At 35.8% G+C, this 14695-nt stretch overlaps 3 protein-coding genes across 8 annotated transcripts in view; 2 read left to right on the plus strand and 1 right to left on the minus strand.

The window, feature by feature from the left end:
- Positions 1–2869, plus strand: part of zdhhc15b (zDHHC palmitoyltransferase 15b) — a 77461-nt gene extending 74592 nt beyond the window's left edge. For all 6 annotated transcript variants that reach the window (XM_088432216.1, XM_088432215.1, XM_088432217.1 and 3 more), the window contains one exon: positions 144–2869. In XM_088432216.1, coding sequence (XP_088288342.1) covers positions 144–187 — 44 coding nt within the window. In that variant the 3' untranslated portion in view covers positions 188–2869. The remainder of the gene's footprint in view (positions 1–143) is intronic.
- uprt (uracil phosphoribosyltransferase (FUR1) homolog (S. cerevisiae)) lies at positions 1619–8844 on the minus strand. Its single transcript, XM_088432221.1, has 8 exons — positions 8622–8844; positions 8254–8522; positions 6465–6507; positions 6319–6388; positions 6146–6208; positions 5162–5323; positions 4513–4611; positions 1619–2596 (listed from the first exon to the last, which is right to left on the minus strand). The coding sequence occupies exons 2-8, from the start codon at positions 8493–8495 to the stop codon at positions 2490–2492; spliced, it is 786 nt and encodes a 261-aa protein (XP_088288347.1). The 5' UTR covers positions 8496–8522; positions 8622–8844; the 3' UTR covers positions 1619–2489.
- Positions 8845–8854: 10 nt separating this feature from the next.
- abcb7 (ATP binding cassette subfamily B member 7) overlaps positions 8855–14695 on the plus strand; it is a 38767-nt gene continuing 32926 nt past the window's right edge. The window contains exons 1-4 of the mRNA XM_088432213.1: positions 8855–9038; positions 11376–11459; positions 11543–11620; positions 14358–14477. Of these exons, the coding sequence (XP_088288339.1) occupies positions 8889–9038; positions 11376–11459; positions 11543–11620; positions 14358–14477 (432 nt within the window). The 5' untranslated portion in view covers positions 8855–8888. The remainder of the gene's footprint in view (positions 9039–11375; positions 11460–11542; positions 11621–14357; positions 14478–14695) is intronic.

Below are 14695 nucleotides of genomic sequence, written 5' to 3' on the forward strand. Positions count from 1 at the left end.
GTTATTGCTTCTGTCAGACTAGAATATTCTGATTGCCTGTGGACGAGACGCCCTCTGAGCAATACCGCCCTCTGGCGGTCATACCTCGAAACTTCAAAGAGAATATTGTCATTTACTTTTTTTTTTAACGTTTCTATTTTCAGTTGAGGATCAAGAACCTTCTGTCACCATAGAAATGGAGGACTAGACAATGGACACTGGAGGGAGGGAAAATGACATGGACCACTTGGAAGGTATTTTTCTCTTTTTAAAGAAAACGTGACGAAGCAATGGACATCCGAGTGCAAGCCGTTACCCCACAATTAACCGCACTTCCTCGTCATCATTCGAAAGCGGTGGCTCCAACGTTACCTCATTTTGCTTCTGGAGGCGGAGCCTCAGAGCCCAGGTAGCACATCTTATTTATTTCCCGTCACTTAACCGGATTTAACCAGCGCCTTACACTTCCTGTATTTATGTCGTTCTGTGATGTGGAAATCCATTTTCCGAATGAATGTATCCAGCAGCCTGTTTTCTCGATACGATTTAGCGTGCTGTATTTTTTCTCTGCAAATTTCCCATCATATACGTGGTAATCATTACCTCCTGTGCTTTGATAAGGCGAGGAACTGGAAAAATAATTATCCACAATAAATATCCACAATGATGAATCGAAATATGATGTTTACAAAAACTTGTTTTTAACTCTACTTTGGAAACTATTGACCTGCATTTTTGACGAATTACTCACAATACGGACCAAAGCAATAACCAAATTAAAAAATAAGTTTTCTTAAATGGATGGAAATGATTACTTTTTTAATTCTGACTCATCAATTAACAAAATAATCGACAAAATTATTGATTATTAAAATAATCATCATTGCAGCCTTATTGTTTAAATCTTCTTTCCAGCTGTTAATCGATTGACAATCTATCAACTAAATTGGCAACTATGAATCGTTTAGAGCCATTTTTAGGCTTGATAATTGTACAAATCATCCGCGATGTAAATTTGAAAAAGTTCTCTTCTGATTGAAATTCAAACTATTTCCATTCGATTCGTCAATTAACAAATAAAATGAAAGTTAATCGACTGTTAAAAAAATCATAGTTGCAGCTCTTTTGTGGATGTCATTGTCAGCTAAATGATTATCAAATTAATCGGCAATTATTTTTATAACTGATTAATGATTTAGAGCCATTTTTTTAAACTTGAAAATTGTACAAATCGTCCACAATTTGAAAAATTTCTGTTTTCTAATTTAGGGATTGAAATTCAAACCTTTTTTAATTCGGTCCATCTATTAAAAAAAAGAAGAGATTAATCAGTTATTAAAATGATCATACTTGCAGCTCTATTGTATATATCAAATTTATTGGCAACTATTTTAATTCACAGAGTAATCGTTAAGAGCTATTGTTTGAAATCGTTATTATTTCAGCCCCTCAGCAATAACTTTGCTATTTGTTGTAGTTTGCTAAATGTTTTTCAATACACTTTAATGCAAAAAATGAAATTTCATCGGATTATTGAATTAATTGATGAGATAATTGATGGGATAATCGATTCTAAAAATATTCATATTATGTATTAACTTATCGGTACATATCAGAAACGAAGAAATTTGATGTTCCGTGGCATGTAAAATGGTTTATTCGCACAACATATTGTATATGGGAACACAGAGATTCTTGTAAAGTAAATGACGGGTCATCCACAAACGTGTTTGGAGAAGTTCCTGAGTTTCTTTTTTTTTCATTTTTTTACATATTGTATGCAAATTTTGAGGAGGGGGTGGGGAACACATACACAATTGATGAGGACTGTTTGACTTGACGCCTGAATGGAACTAGGTTGTGTTTTTACTTCGTTTTCATTTGACATAACAGGATTTCCACTTTGTTGGACCAATCAAATAACACCTTGTGTCTTTCATAATTTTCCATATATATATATATATATATATATATATATATATATATATATATATATATATATAGTGTTTTATTGTTTGTGCATGTAGAAACCTTCAGAAAATGTGGATGTGTTTACATGATTCTTGTTTATTGCTAAAATGAACTTGTGGCACATATATAAATAAATATGTATGTCAGTGACACATACTGTATGTAATCATAAACCTGAATATCATTTTATTTTTTTGTCCGCAAGGCAGTGTTTTTTATCTTTGGCTTACTGTATGTGATTTGTGTCCGTTTCTCTTAGTCAGTAAACACTGCTATTTTCCATTTGGTGGTCTTTCTGATAACAAATATCAAAGCTTTAATAACTCACCACTTGTAACACGCAAAATAAAAGCATCTCAATATGGCTCAGCATTGGTTGTATTCATATGAGGAAAAAGCAAAAGGAAAGCAATAGAATAAATACAGTTTCTGTTGAGGAGAGAAAGGATTTGGCACGTCAAGGGGAATATTTTTAAATTAAAGCAGACAAAAACAAAAAACATACTTAAAATAATGATGCTGCTCAGTTTGTCCTGGATTTAATCAGTGCCAAAGTATCTTTGGCCAAAATGTGTTGGCGCCACTGGGTGAACTTCTGTTGCCAATATGGTGATGTCGGGGAACTCCTGGATGATAGATTTGGCCCCTAAAAAAAAAAAAAAAAACACACACAAAAGACATCCATTACATTTCTTTCACTTTCAATCTTACTTGTCCACTCTTAACTTTCATTGTGAGCGTTGTTGTCAACTCACTTTTTCTTTCACTATCCACTTCCTGTGATTTACTGTCATTGTGAATTATGTAATTATGTGTTAAATAAGTACCCTCTAATGCAAAACATGTTTTGATAAAGAAAAAAAATCTCAGTGCTGTGTAATATGTGTCTAATTGAATAAACTTTGGAACTTCATTTGTAGTGGTATCTCTAGGTGTATTTTATTCAAAGATGGCTCAAGTAACATCATTGGTTTAACTTTGTTCTGGCTCGTCTGCTTAAAAAATAAAGGCGTTGCCCCACTATAACAATTTTTAAATTTTCATATTTTGTCAATGTATTTATATTTATAAATCTATCCTTAAAATAGGTATTTTTTTCTATGAAGGTTTAAATTTTGAGAGTAATTAAACAAGCCTGTCTGAGAAAATTACAAAACTGTGTAAAGTTTTTTTTTTTTTTTTTTTTTTAAACTGCTTTTAAACATACCTCAATACCCCGGCAATGTATTGAGGAAAAAGAAAAGTGTATTTTTTGGCATTATCTATGTACTTTTCTAGCCCTTAAACAATGAACAAAAAAAGTTAAAACTAATCAGATATTATTTCGATCATCTGAGAGAAAAAAAAAATGTTATGGGGCCCGATTTCTGATCACGCGATTGGGATCATGACATGCCTAGTATACAACATTTTGGAAAGGAGTCACTACACCATAATTTAGCAGTAACATTAGGGATGGATCGATTATCAGGGCTCATATTCGCCATATTGGTGCATATCGGCAGTGACTTTTTTTTTAAATTTAAATTAACCTTACAGACAATAAACTCCATCATTATGCCTCTGATCATGCACTTCTTTGACTGAGCCTCGCTCCATCACTGTCACATTCATAGCTGCATCTGATTGGTTAGCCGTGAAAGAGCCAGGGCCAACGAGTAGTGAAAGCCATATATGGCAGTGGTCACACACATGCAGGCACAGAGCATGCCAGGAGATATAACATGTTACGAAGTTAGTTTTGTTTGAAGGGACTTTACTGACCTCTTAACTATAAAAAGTACATTGAATTACCTTGTGTATTAAATGCACTATGTTAACGCTTTCAGTGCCATGGAAGAGAATTCTCACCTTTTAAAATAGTACTAACAATGATAAATAATAAAATTCTCATGAAATACATTTTTTATGGAGGGTATCTGACACCCTTGACTAATGCTTCCCTAATATAAGCCAATTGAGCACTGTAGTGCTAACTGTGACCATTGGATGGCAGTGTTTCCAGAAATATAACAACAGATATTACCTACATGCAATTCAAAGTAAGGAATGGAAATCGATCTTTCATATAATAGCACCCATATTTACATAGACATAGGACACAATATTCTGTTGGCCTTGAAAGATGATTGAAAATGTTAGGTATAGTGGTCCTATACGTTTCCTTTTCCGTAATGCTTCTTCTAGGCTAATCTATGATCGTAAACAGTGGGCCTGAAAAAAGCATAATGGTCGATCTCTAAGTGACATGCTTCAGGTTCCAATTACTTTGCTCTTAATTTATCATGAAAATTCTACTGTTCTTGTCACGCATTAACTTACATTCGCTGATACCTACAGGAATCATGTTCCAATCTCCCGCACTCCCTGAAGTGCCTTATTGCCCCCCCACCCTCCACCTGCTTTTGAGACCCGCTTATAAGACTAATCAGCATTGCAGTTGCGGGCAGAATAAAAGCAATGCCACATGAGGAGGAGAGGCGCAGGGGGAGATTGGAGACTGATTTTGTTGTGTAAACAAAAGCAAATGGAAAATGAGCTGGTGCAGCTGTGCTGATGTACCGTGAGGTGTGGAGAAGAGGCTGAGGAGGATAATGTGTTTGGGCTGGACCCCGTGCTCGATCAGCACCTTCACCGCTTCGATCACCGTATTCCCGGTACCTGAGCACACACAAAACGTTAACGTTCCCTCTCATTTCAAACTTGACACCTTTAGAATGAATTATTAAATCATTGGGAAAAAAAATATGAAAAGGTCTGCCGAGGTGTAATTGCTTATGTTATCATCTCAAAAAAGGTCTCGTGTTGTGACCCGCACACTTAACATGTTTTTGATTATTCTGCCATTAAAATAAACCTCCAACCTGACAGGGTCAACAGCATATATGTATTTTTTTTTTCATTTGTGCGCATGGATATACAAAAGCCAAGATTTTTTATTTTTTTTTTTCCCTGAAGCTCATTATGCTGTTCTGCAGCTTGGTAGCCATCGTCGTGGTACTGTATAATTTCCTCTGTGAGGGCTATAATTATCAGACCAGGGCGAGTGCGCCTGAGTGATGTGGAAATGTAGACTTGGCGGTAAAGGTCGATCCGACTGAGATTTCTCAAAATAAATATAATATATACATGAAATCGCATAGCTCATATGTGCCGCTGTAGAGAAATTGAAGTGCGGCAGAGAACAGTGTGTGCGCGTGCTCAAACTCACTGAGGATGGGGTACATAAGCAGCACTTTTCTTCGGTAAATATCCGGCGGGAACTTGGCGTAGTAGACCTTGGCTTTCTGGGTCTCCTCGTCGCTTTGGATCAGGATTTTGCCGATGCGGATGGAGCGGCAGCAGTCTCGCAATCCCTGCTCCATGGCCTCACCTGTGCCAAAAATGCACCAAACATAACGTTTATACGTCTTCATATACGTAATCCAGCGTTTATTGTACAGTTTTATTAAGTAATTGATTACTTTAGTACTAAAAGACAAAGTAATCAAATAGGTCCTCTTTTAGGTACTTTAGGTCCTGAAGCAATCAATGACTTTAGTATTAAGTTTATAATTATATAGTAAATGACCTAAAGCAATTGATTACTTTAATTTATAAAGTAATTGGTACTTTAACACCTAAAGTAATTGAGAGTGAGTCATGATTTATTGTTAGTCCTTTTTCGTGTAAATCAATCACTTTAGTAATTAACAACATAAAGTAGTCAGTAGTTTTGGTACTTATTTCATGAATTGCTCCATTTTTAATTAATTTTTTTAGACACTCTGTTCAACACTAGAAAGATATAAACAGGTACCTATTATTGAATGTCTGGACACTTAAATGAAAAAAAAAATGTCTTTGGATTTGGATGAGTTCAGATTTTCTGTGAAATATAAATTAAGCAGCAAAATGGAACCAATTTTCATTTATGATTGCGGGTGTGAATTTTGCCACTTGCTGTCGACTAAAAATGACATCATAGTTGTGCTTTAAGGGGAGGTCAAACCAAAGATTTTCTTGACAATATTATATGTATGCCTTATCCTCACCCAGTTATTCTGATTATTATTGTGTTTGTGGTATATAAATTAAGCAGCAAAATTTACCTGTTTTTATCCATCCTATTGAGCGACACTTTTGTCACTTGCTGTCGACTAAAAATGACATCATAGTAGCCCTTATATAATACTGTATATATTGTTTGACCCACCACTTCTCATAATGCTGACGCCGCAGTTGCCCCTCTCAAACTTGACTCCTTCGTATTTATATCCTGAAGACACAATATGGCACAAATCAGTTATGAATGCACAGAACAAACCAAGCCTTTTGCAAAATGGAATTGATGTCAAATTTGGTAGCTTTTCTAATTTCGATTCTCACCTGTCGGTGTAGTCACAGTGCACTCGGAGTAAGGCAGTTGATTCAGGCCTTCTTCCACCACAAGTCTAATCTGTTGGACAATAATATAGCAGATTAAAAAAAAATGCATTACCGCAATGTTGCTATCATGGGACTTGTGATCCTACCAGTCGGTCGGCACAAAATACAAAATCTCCTCTGCTGGTAGTCCTACAACACAAGAGAAATGAAAACTAGATTTCTTTGTTTTTCTTTCTTTCTCTCTCTCTCTCCCTCTCTGACGCTTTGGGTATTTAACATAGGCTTGGATTGCTCATAAACCAGGGGCCCACTGTATAAGCCAATTGAGCACTGAAGTGATAACTGACCATTGGAAGGCAGAGTTTCCACACTTATAACATCGCTATTATTGACATGCAATTCAAAATAAGAAATTGAAGTCAATCTTGTAAAGACAAGATGTGAAGACTATGAAGTCTTTTCACATGGAAAAAAAAAAAATCAAAGTAAGGGCGCTATATATTTGTATGTGGGGGATATATATATATATATATATATATATATATATATATATATATATATATATATATATATATATATATATATATATACACTGTTGCATTGAGTGATACGCATAATTAATTCAACTAGTAAATACTGCTAAGTACTTGAAAAAAGCCCTGGCTTCAAAGTGTGGCTCAACATGTCGGTGTAGTTAAATGTTGACTCCACCCACGTATCATATGACTCTGCCCACAAGGAAACTAAAATGCCCATTTTTCTTTGAATGATGCGCCATCTTGTGACCTCAAGCCTATTTATTTTACACTTTATTGAACATCAAAACTTACACGGTTTCAATTGTCCCCACCCAAATGCTAAGTAGCCTTTAGTTAGCTACTAGGGCATAGTTTAGCCAAGATAATGACATATAAAAAAAAACATTTTACATATGGGTTATTTTCCATGCAGACACACACTCTATTTTGTGGTTAACAACGATGTAACATGGCGTTATATGTCCTCTTCTTCGTTATTTATGTATTGTATGTAGTTCTTTCACATACTGCCCCTTGTGTTCAGACTGAGACCACATTATTGTATTTTCGGCACTATTAGGCACACCTAAAAGCATTCAATTTTGTCAAAAGCTGAAGGTGCGCCTTATACAGTGCATAAACCACAGGTTTTCATTTATGGGGGATGAAAAAATAAAATAAGTTAATCAACATGTAAATTGTTCAATATTCTCCTCTGCGAATTAGTTATAAATGTAGTTTTACACACACACTGTTTGAAATTTTGATACGCTATATACAGAATGTTCCACTTTTGAAGCAATGTATATGGGGATGAAAGAAAGCACAATTTTATCAAATAAATCCAAAAACTCTTTGGTTGTTTCATATTTAATTGAATTATAATTATATTCTATTAAACTCTTGATTTATCTTAAAATTGATCTAAACAGTATTTTTCTTCCGGTAGTACGAAAATAAAGCAGCTGTTTATTCATATTGGGGAATGAACAGAGTTGTAAGAACACTTATATTCGATTAATAGTGTAATTGACTTATCTGTTTTTTTTTTTTTTACATTCCCTTTAGCGCAGCTCCATCTAGTGGATGCTTAATGCAACCCCAGCCACTACTGTAGCTTCTATTCTATGTGCCTTATAATGTGGTGCGCCTTGTGCATGAAACCAGTTTTAAAATAGGCCACTCCTGCACCTTATAATCCGGTGCGCCTGATAGTATGGAAAATATGGGACTGAAAAGCCCTTCCGGTTTCAGTTTTGAGTGTGTGTTCTTTTTTGGAGAGTAATCAAATTATGGTGAATTACTTTTGTTTCTATTTCCCCATTAGGCCACTTTGATTGGATGCTGTCGGATGTAATTTTGTGGAGGTGATAAAGGGATTTAGTATAACACTGTAATAGCATAAACAGTGACTCACTTGTCTCTAATAATAGTCTGTAACTCTCGGATCTGGTCATTGAGAGGAAGCAGTTTGAGTTGAGGTCCCAGGGAGTCCTGATTTACGGGTTGCCTGCTGCTGGCATCACCTGCCTCATGAGTGGCTAACACAGCGGCCACATTGCCGCTACTGCTGCTGTTGCTGGTGGCAAAGCGCACTTGCTTCATTGGGTGCTCCTGGCCGCTGTTTACATTGCTCATTTGCTGATTGTGGCATGGCATCCTGAGTGAAAGGGGGACGGGAGTTGTCTAGCAAAAGGATCAAAGTTGGTCGAATGACCGATCGCTGTTTAATCGCTCGTTCAACAAAGAGCAAAGCGGCCAGACAACGTGTTTTGGTTTTTTTACCTTTAGCCGCGACTCGTGTTTTCAAAAGAAGATTCCCAAATTAATCCAGCTGTCGCATCCGGCCACACTATTGGCATCACATTTGAAAGCGTTTAAATGATAAATAAAGTCGTTCATAAAAGTCAAGTTGATCGTATGTTCACGTTAAAGTCGCGGTGTTTAGCAATAGCGACCGCTTGCTAGCTTCACCACTATTGACAGGTGATGACCTCAGCGGAAATGACGTAACCGGCGCGCGCATATCCCGCCTTCTCTCACACGTTCAACATGGCGACACTGTTGGTGTCCCAAAAATGCGGCTTACACTTCCAAAGACGAAAACTGGCAGTCATTCTTCAAAAAACAAGCTCGTACCACGCTTGGAGTAAAAGTCAAGGAGAGGACGGGACCAAGAACCCGCGACAAAGTTCTTACCTGGTAAGTTTAACGAATACTTGGGGAGGACACGGCGGTGTTTGGGGTGACAGTCAGTAGCACGCAAGGGCAGGACAGAGCTGGACACAAGTTGTCACATGTCCTCTTACACGTGGAGGCAACTAACAATGTATTATTTTCCTATGTAAAATATATGTTACTTCCGGCAGCTGTCAGGCAAATCACACGCGAGTTTATGGAATGATTGCTTGCTCAATGCTAACTTGGATCTCCAGTTGTTGGACCTTTCCAAGGTGTATAATAACTCTTGTTACACCTATCCTGGTTTTACTGCTTTTTTTTCCAATTGAATTTTGTGCAGCATGTTAATTTTTCATTTGGCCAAATCCTATCAGTCAGACGGGGATCTTGCATCACGTGCTGTAGAGCCCCAGAGAAGTCAGTAAATGTTTGATAAGAGTGTTTGTCCCACCCCGCGGTACGTTGACACTTACTTTCTGCTGATGTCATGGTTGATGAACTGCGATCGGAGGAATAAAAAGAATAATATTCTATATAAATAGGGTAAAAAAAAAAAAAAGTCATTTCAAAAGTGAAAGTTGAGGACATCTCGTTTCAGTTTTGAAATGAGACGCAGTTTCGAAATGACTTTTTATACTTGAGTCACTTGAGATCACCATAACAGGATATAGACAAATTATGCGTACACTGAACAGATGTATATGCAATTACATTACGTGCTCAAACAGGTTTCATACATATTTAGATTGCTGTAAATGTATTAACCTGATTTACACTGACTGTAAAATGTTTTCTAAACTTTAATGTCGTCTAATAGGGGAGTAATAACATACGTTTTTCAGACTATTGTAATGCATGAAAAAATGTTCCTTATTACTCCAAATAATCCAACTTTATATAGTGGACCCCAGTTTACAAGATTAATTCATTCCACGGTTGGGATTGTAACGAGAATGCATATGACATATGGCGGACAGTCCAAACCTATGTTAAGTACTGTAGCTAATGCGGTGTAAAACCCCAGATAAAAACATCAAAATTGAATATACATATTAAAAATTGGTATCAAAATAGTATAGTAAATGTTACATATATATAAAACATACATGTACAGTATACAATTGAATAACATAAATAAATCTAGAAAGGATTTATTTACCTTTGAGTAAGTGACAAGCTTGTTGTGGCCATATTCCTTGGTGAGGGTAGCCTCGCCTAGGCTAGCTTAGCCTTCTTCGTATTTCTTGATTATCTCCAGCTTCGTTTCTGTAAAAGTCATCTTCTTTCTTCTCTCTTTAACATCATTAGTAATCTTGGTACCCATGGCTAACCCATTCAAGTTTGAATTAAGCAGTAAAATGCACAATAAATGCGTTATTTTAAGCACTCAAGACGAGAGCCAGTCTTTAGCAAGCGGCCATTTGTTAAAGGCATAGCACACTTTTATTTTTGCTGTTAGCAGTAAGGAGTTATTATTTTTTTATTATTTTGTCTATAAATAATTTGTCTATTGATAAATTGTTTCGTCATTTGTTGTCAATTGAAAATAACATCATATGCGCAAGGCTTGGGTGACTATCATTTGCGGTTCAACTTGTGAATATCACATGACCAAACCCAGAAAACAGATGAGTCATGATTGGTCGTTTTCTTGAGCTCTGAATGTGCAAAATGTATTTTTAAAAGTATTAATTTGCACATGCAAAACATACAGTGTGTAGTTATTTGATTAAATATAGACAAAATAAATATACTTTTTACTTGTGAAAATGGCTAAATAAATGTGTACATTGATAGATAGTATAGATATGTAAAAATAAATACATAAACCAAATTTTGATGCCGGAGGTTTTCGTATATCAACAGTGTTATATACTGTACTGCTTTATAAATATCTTTAAATTTGATTTTGGACAACATTTCAAGCTGAACCTGAATTGAACCTTACTGTTTTTTCTTAATTTGACCTTGTCTAAACTTATGAATGCACGTTAAAAAAAAAAAAAAAAAAAGCCTGTTCAAGGGGCAAAAATGTACTAGAATGATTGACAATTACCTCATTCAATGCCAGGGATGTATTTTCACATTTTTTAAGAGTCTGAACATTAAATCCCAGTTACCTAAATATTAAATCAATACTTAAGTACATTAAGGACATTAATTTCCAAATACTTAAGTATTAAATCAATGCTTAACTATTTGGGATTGAATAACTCATAACTCTTTAAAAACCTAAAAATACATCCTGAATGAGTTAATGACGAGTCTTTCAGTAAATTGTTGGAATGAAATTACAAGTTGAGTACACATTTTAGAGGTGTTATACAAAATGACGATCATTTACATTTTGTTTTTCAGCTGAGTACACTGCCGCACTTGCGAACAAGCACATGGAATACAAGCACAACTGAAAGTAGTCGGCGCATTTTGCAGGTGGCAAACGTAAGTAGACATGAAGTACTTCCAGATCAATGTGCTGTCAATATTTGAGGGTCACGCATGTTCTAAGGGCAAACATTTGACAGCATTTGCAGGTGACAGAAAAACGAACATGCTGGCACGGGAACGCTGGAGGAGGTCTCAGTGCGGACCCCAAAAACGTGGTGAGAATTTTTGTTTTCGCAAACAATTAACACCAAGACTGATCTTTGTTAATTTTTTTGTTTTTTTTGTCGCTGTAGTAAACTAAAAACTCCCAGAGTGGAAAATGTTATTGATAAAACAATGGATGTTATTGATAAAACAAAGGATATTTCCACCAAAAATCTTCATTAAAAGACTTATTAAATAAGGGTGTTGAACAAATAGCACAGAAATAAGCACAAATATGTGAGTTTTTTAGCCGATAATTGTCTACAAAATATTTGGGAATAGTTCTATTATGGTGCGTCGAGATATGAGTTGAATTTGTTCATTGACCTTGCTCTTAACTCAAAACTTATCTCATCTTTGTTTTGAATTAAATGGAAAATGCTAAAAAGCCATTCCAACATCCCCAAATTAATCACAAAAAGTATTTTTAATAATAAAATGATAGTATTCTATTATAATTTGAGAAAAAAAACAATTTTAATTTTAAATTTTAAAATTTCAATTTAAATTAGTTTACGTTTTAATTTAGTTTGACCATTCTTCACAGAGCAAAAATAATTCTTGAATATTTTGTCTGAATAAATATATTGCTGTACCATTTGTGTGCCAATATGTTTTCCTTTAGTCTTTTTCAGTCATAGAAAAAAAAAAACATTTATCATATATTTTTTACCTACTTATTTTCAATGTGCAATTAAAAAAACTATTTTATAGTTTAGATTACGTGACATTCACAAGATGAGCCTTGGGGTTAGGGTTAGGGTTGATTCTTACCAGAGCCCTCAGCACATCGTGATGTCATTTTTAGTCGACAGCAAGTGGCAGAATGTGTTATGAAAAAAAAGTATTAATTGTACATGAAATAAAATGAAGCTATCAAATTAATTACAGATATTAATATTATTGTTTTACTGCTGAAAATGGCTAAATGAGTATGCCTTTAAAGGATTCCAAAACCGTGGTTTTTGACGCTCCTCATTAGCGTGTCATTTACTTTTTTAATCGTATTTTAGCATCAAGTTAGCGGGGCCTTTCTTAAGGCAGATTTTTCGTTTTAAATGTACACCATGTAACTTTTAAAAATTTAGTTTGACAGTAAACTTCAACCGTGCATTGACATAAATATCATGAAGCTTCTTTGTGAGGAATTGTTCATTTTCAGCCAAGCTGCTGGTTATGCTAAAATTAGAGGTAAGATTCTAAGCCCTAGCCCGACCCAACCTAGCCCGGCCTAAAATGTAATTCATTACGTTCGGGCCGGGCTTCTATCTCGCTGATTTTTTTTTTTTTTTAATAAATATATGTTTATAAAAATGTATACTAAAACGACGTGTGGAATGTGGATATTAAACTAAGGAATACTTGTTATAACATAAATAATTTGGACAAAACAGAGAAGGCGCAAATTTATTGTATTTCTGTGTTCTTACACTTTTTTTTTTCAGACTAAAACAAAGAAAAAAAATTAAACCTTTTATCTTAGATTTCGTTAAAACAAAACTATAGAAATAACAATTTCATATATCTTTTCCCATTTATTTGATTTGCATTATTCTATTTAAAGCCTAGTGGGCTGCAGTATTTCTCCAGGTAATTAAGCAAGTGCGCACCAATGACAGACGGCTTTAAATTTTTGCCTGTCCACAAAATATCCATCAATGATGGAAAATTGTCAGTTAATGTAACCTTTGCAGACACAGATGCATAAAAGATGTAAATGTTTATACAGTCCTGTTAAACTTCGATTTCGTTACAAAAGGCTTTAATTTGTTATCATAAATCACCTCCTTCTCCCGAGTCCTCACAAATTAAATATGAAATTTCGGGTTTGCTTCGGGCTTGGGTCTGCAAATCAAGTAAATTGGTCGGGCTCGGTCTGTGTCGGGCTTTAATACTCGGGCCTGGGTGGGGTCGGGCTGGATTTTTTAGGCCCGATCTTACCTCTCGCTAAAATGAGTTGACTTGAGAGCAATATCAACAAACAACAAATAAGTGCTCTTATCTCAAGTTTGCCCTTGCGATTCTAAGAAAAAAAAATCGACCGAATCATGACTTGATGTTACCCGCATCTCAAGGTATCGTTTTAATAAACCAGATATGTATTTAAACATAAGTATTATTTTTGTAGCACATTTATACAACTCATTAAGATCATGTAAATAATAATACTGCCAACCATTTTGGGTATTTTTGCTTCTACTCTTTGAATATACTTATGCAGATTCAAAAACAGCAAATGGACCTTGCCTCAGCACCATTTGTGTTACAGAAACTTCTGCAAGTGCAAGTAAATGTTAATCCCCCTTTTCACAGTGTCCCATATTACTCAATTGAATTTGATCAAAGGCAGATGTTGAGAACAAGGTCACGTAATTTGCTGCCATACAGCCGGGCTGTAACACCGAGGCTCCATATTGGATGGATTAGATGGAATTAGTGCATCAACTTTGGCCTGCAGAGAGTCCCCGTGGCAGGTGTGTGCTGCGGTGTTGGTAAATAGACATGCTGGCAGCGGTGGGCGCCCCATGATGAGATGACAGCCCAGGTGTCTCGCGGGACTTGTTGTGTCAGGCTAGATCTTCAGCTCTGCTTGATGATTCTTTGAGAACCCCCAAGGGAACCCGGGAGACATTTGATATGTCATGTGAAAGAGTATCACAGCCAATGTATGTCAGAGTTAAAAGCAACATTGTCCACCGTGATTTGTTTGCCGTCCAGCTAAATGAGAATGTTTTTGTTTTTTCATAGCTGAAAGAGGTGAACACAACTCAGATCCTGTCGGCCATGCTGTCTTACGTGTGGCCTAAGGACAGACCTGATCTACGAGCCCGTGTTGCCGTCTCTCTGGGCCTGCTAGCTGCCGCCAAGGTACGATTATCCAAAACGATTTCATTTCTGTGATAGACATTATCATCTTCTCTATTCCCCAAATGTAAGACGCGCTTTTTTTTCCCCAAAAGATGAACGCCAAAAATATGGTTCAGTTTTGAAGTACAAATTTGCATTTTAAAATCGGCCGTATTCTTATTTACAATAATAATCGTAGCGGGAAGAGCAAGAGGAATTAAGTCAGTTGGCCGTTACCA

This window comes from Hippichthys cyanospilos, chromosome 13, assembly GCF_059441005.1.
Source record: "Hippichthys cyanospilos isolate Australia breed blue-spotted pipefish chromosome 13, RoL_Hcya_1.0, whole genome shotgun sequence".
NCBI lineage: Eukaryota > Metazoa > Chordata > Actinopteri > Syngnathiformes > Syngnathidae > Hippichthys > Hippichthys cyanospilos.

Excerpts from the sequence above, each read along its gene's own strand:
- uprt (XM_088432221.1), bottom strand. The coding sequence starts at position 8,495 with ATGCCATGCCACAATCAGCAAATGAGCAATGTAAACAGCGGCCAGGAG. Across the intron at positions 6,389-6,464 it reads TATTTTGTGCCGACCGACTG|ATTAGACTTGTGGTGGAAGA; the intron begins GTAGGATCACAA and ends ATTGTCCAACAG. Across the intron at positions 4,612-5,161 it reads GCTTATGTACCCCATCCTCA|GTACCGGGAATACGGTGATC; the intron begins GTGAGTTTGAGC and ends GTGTGTGCTCAG.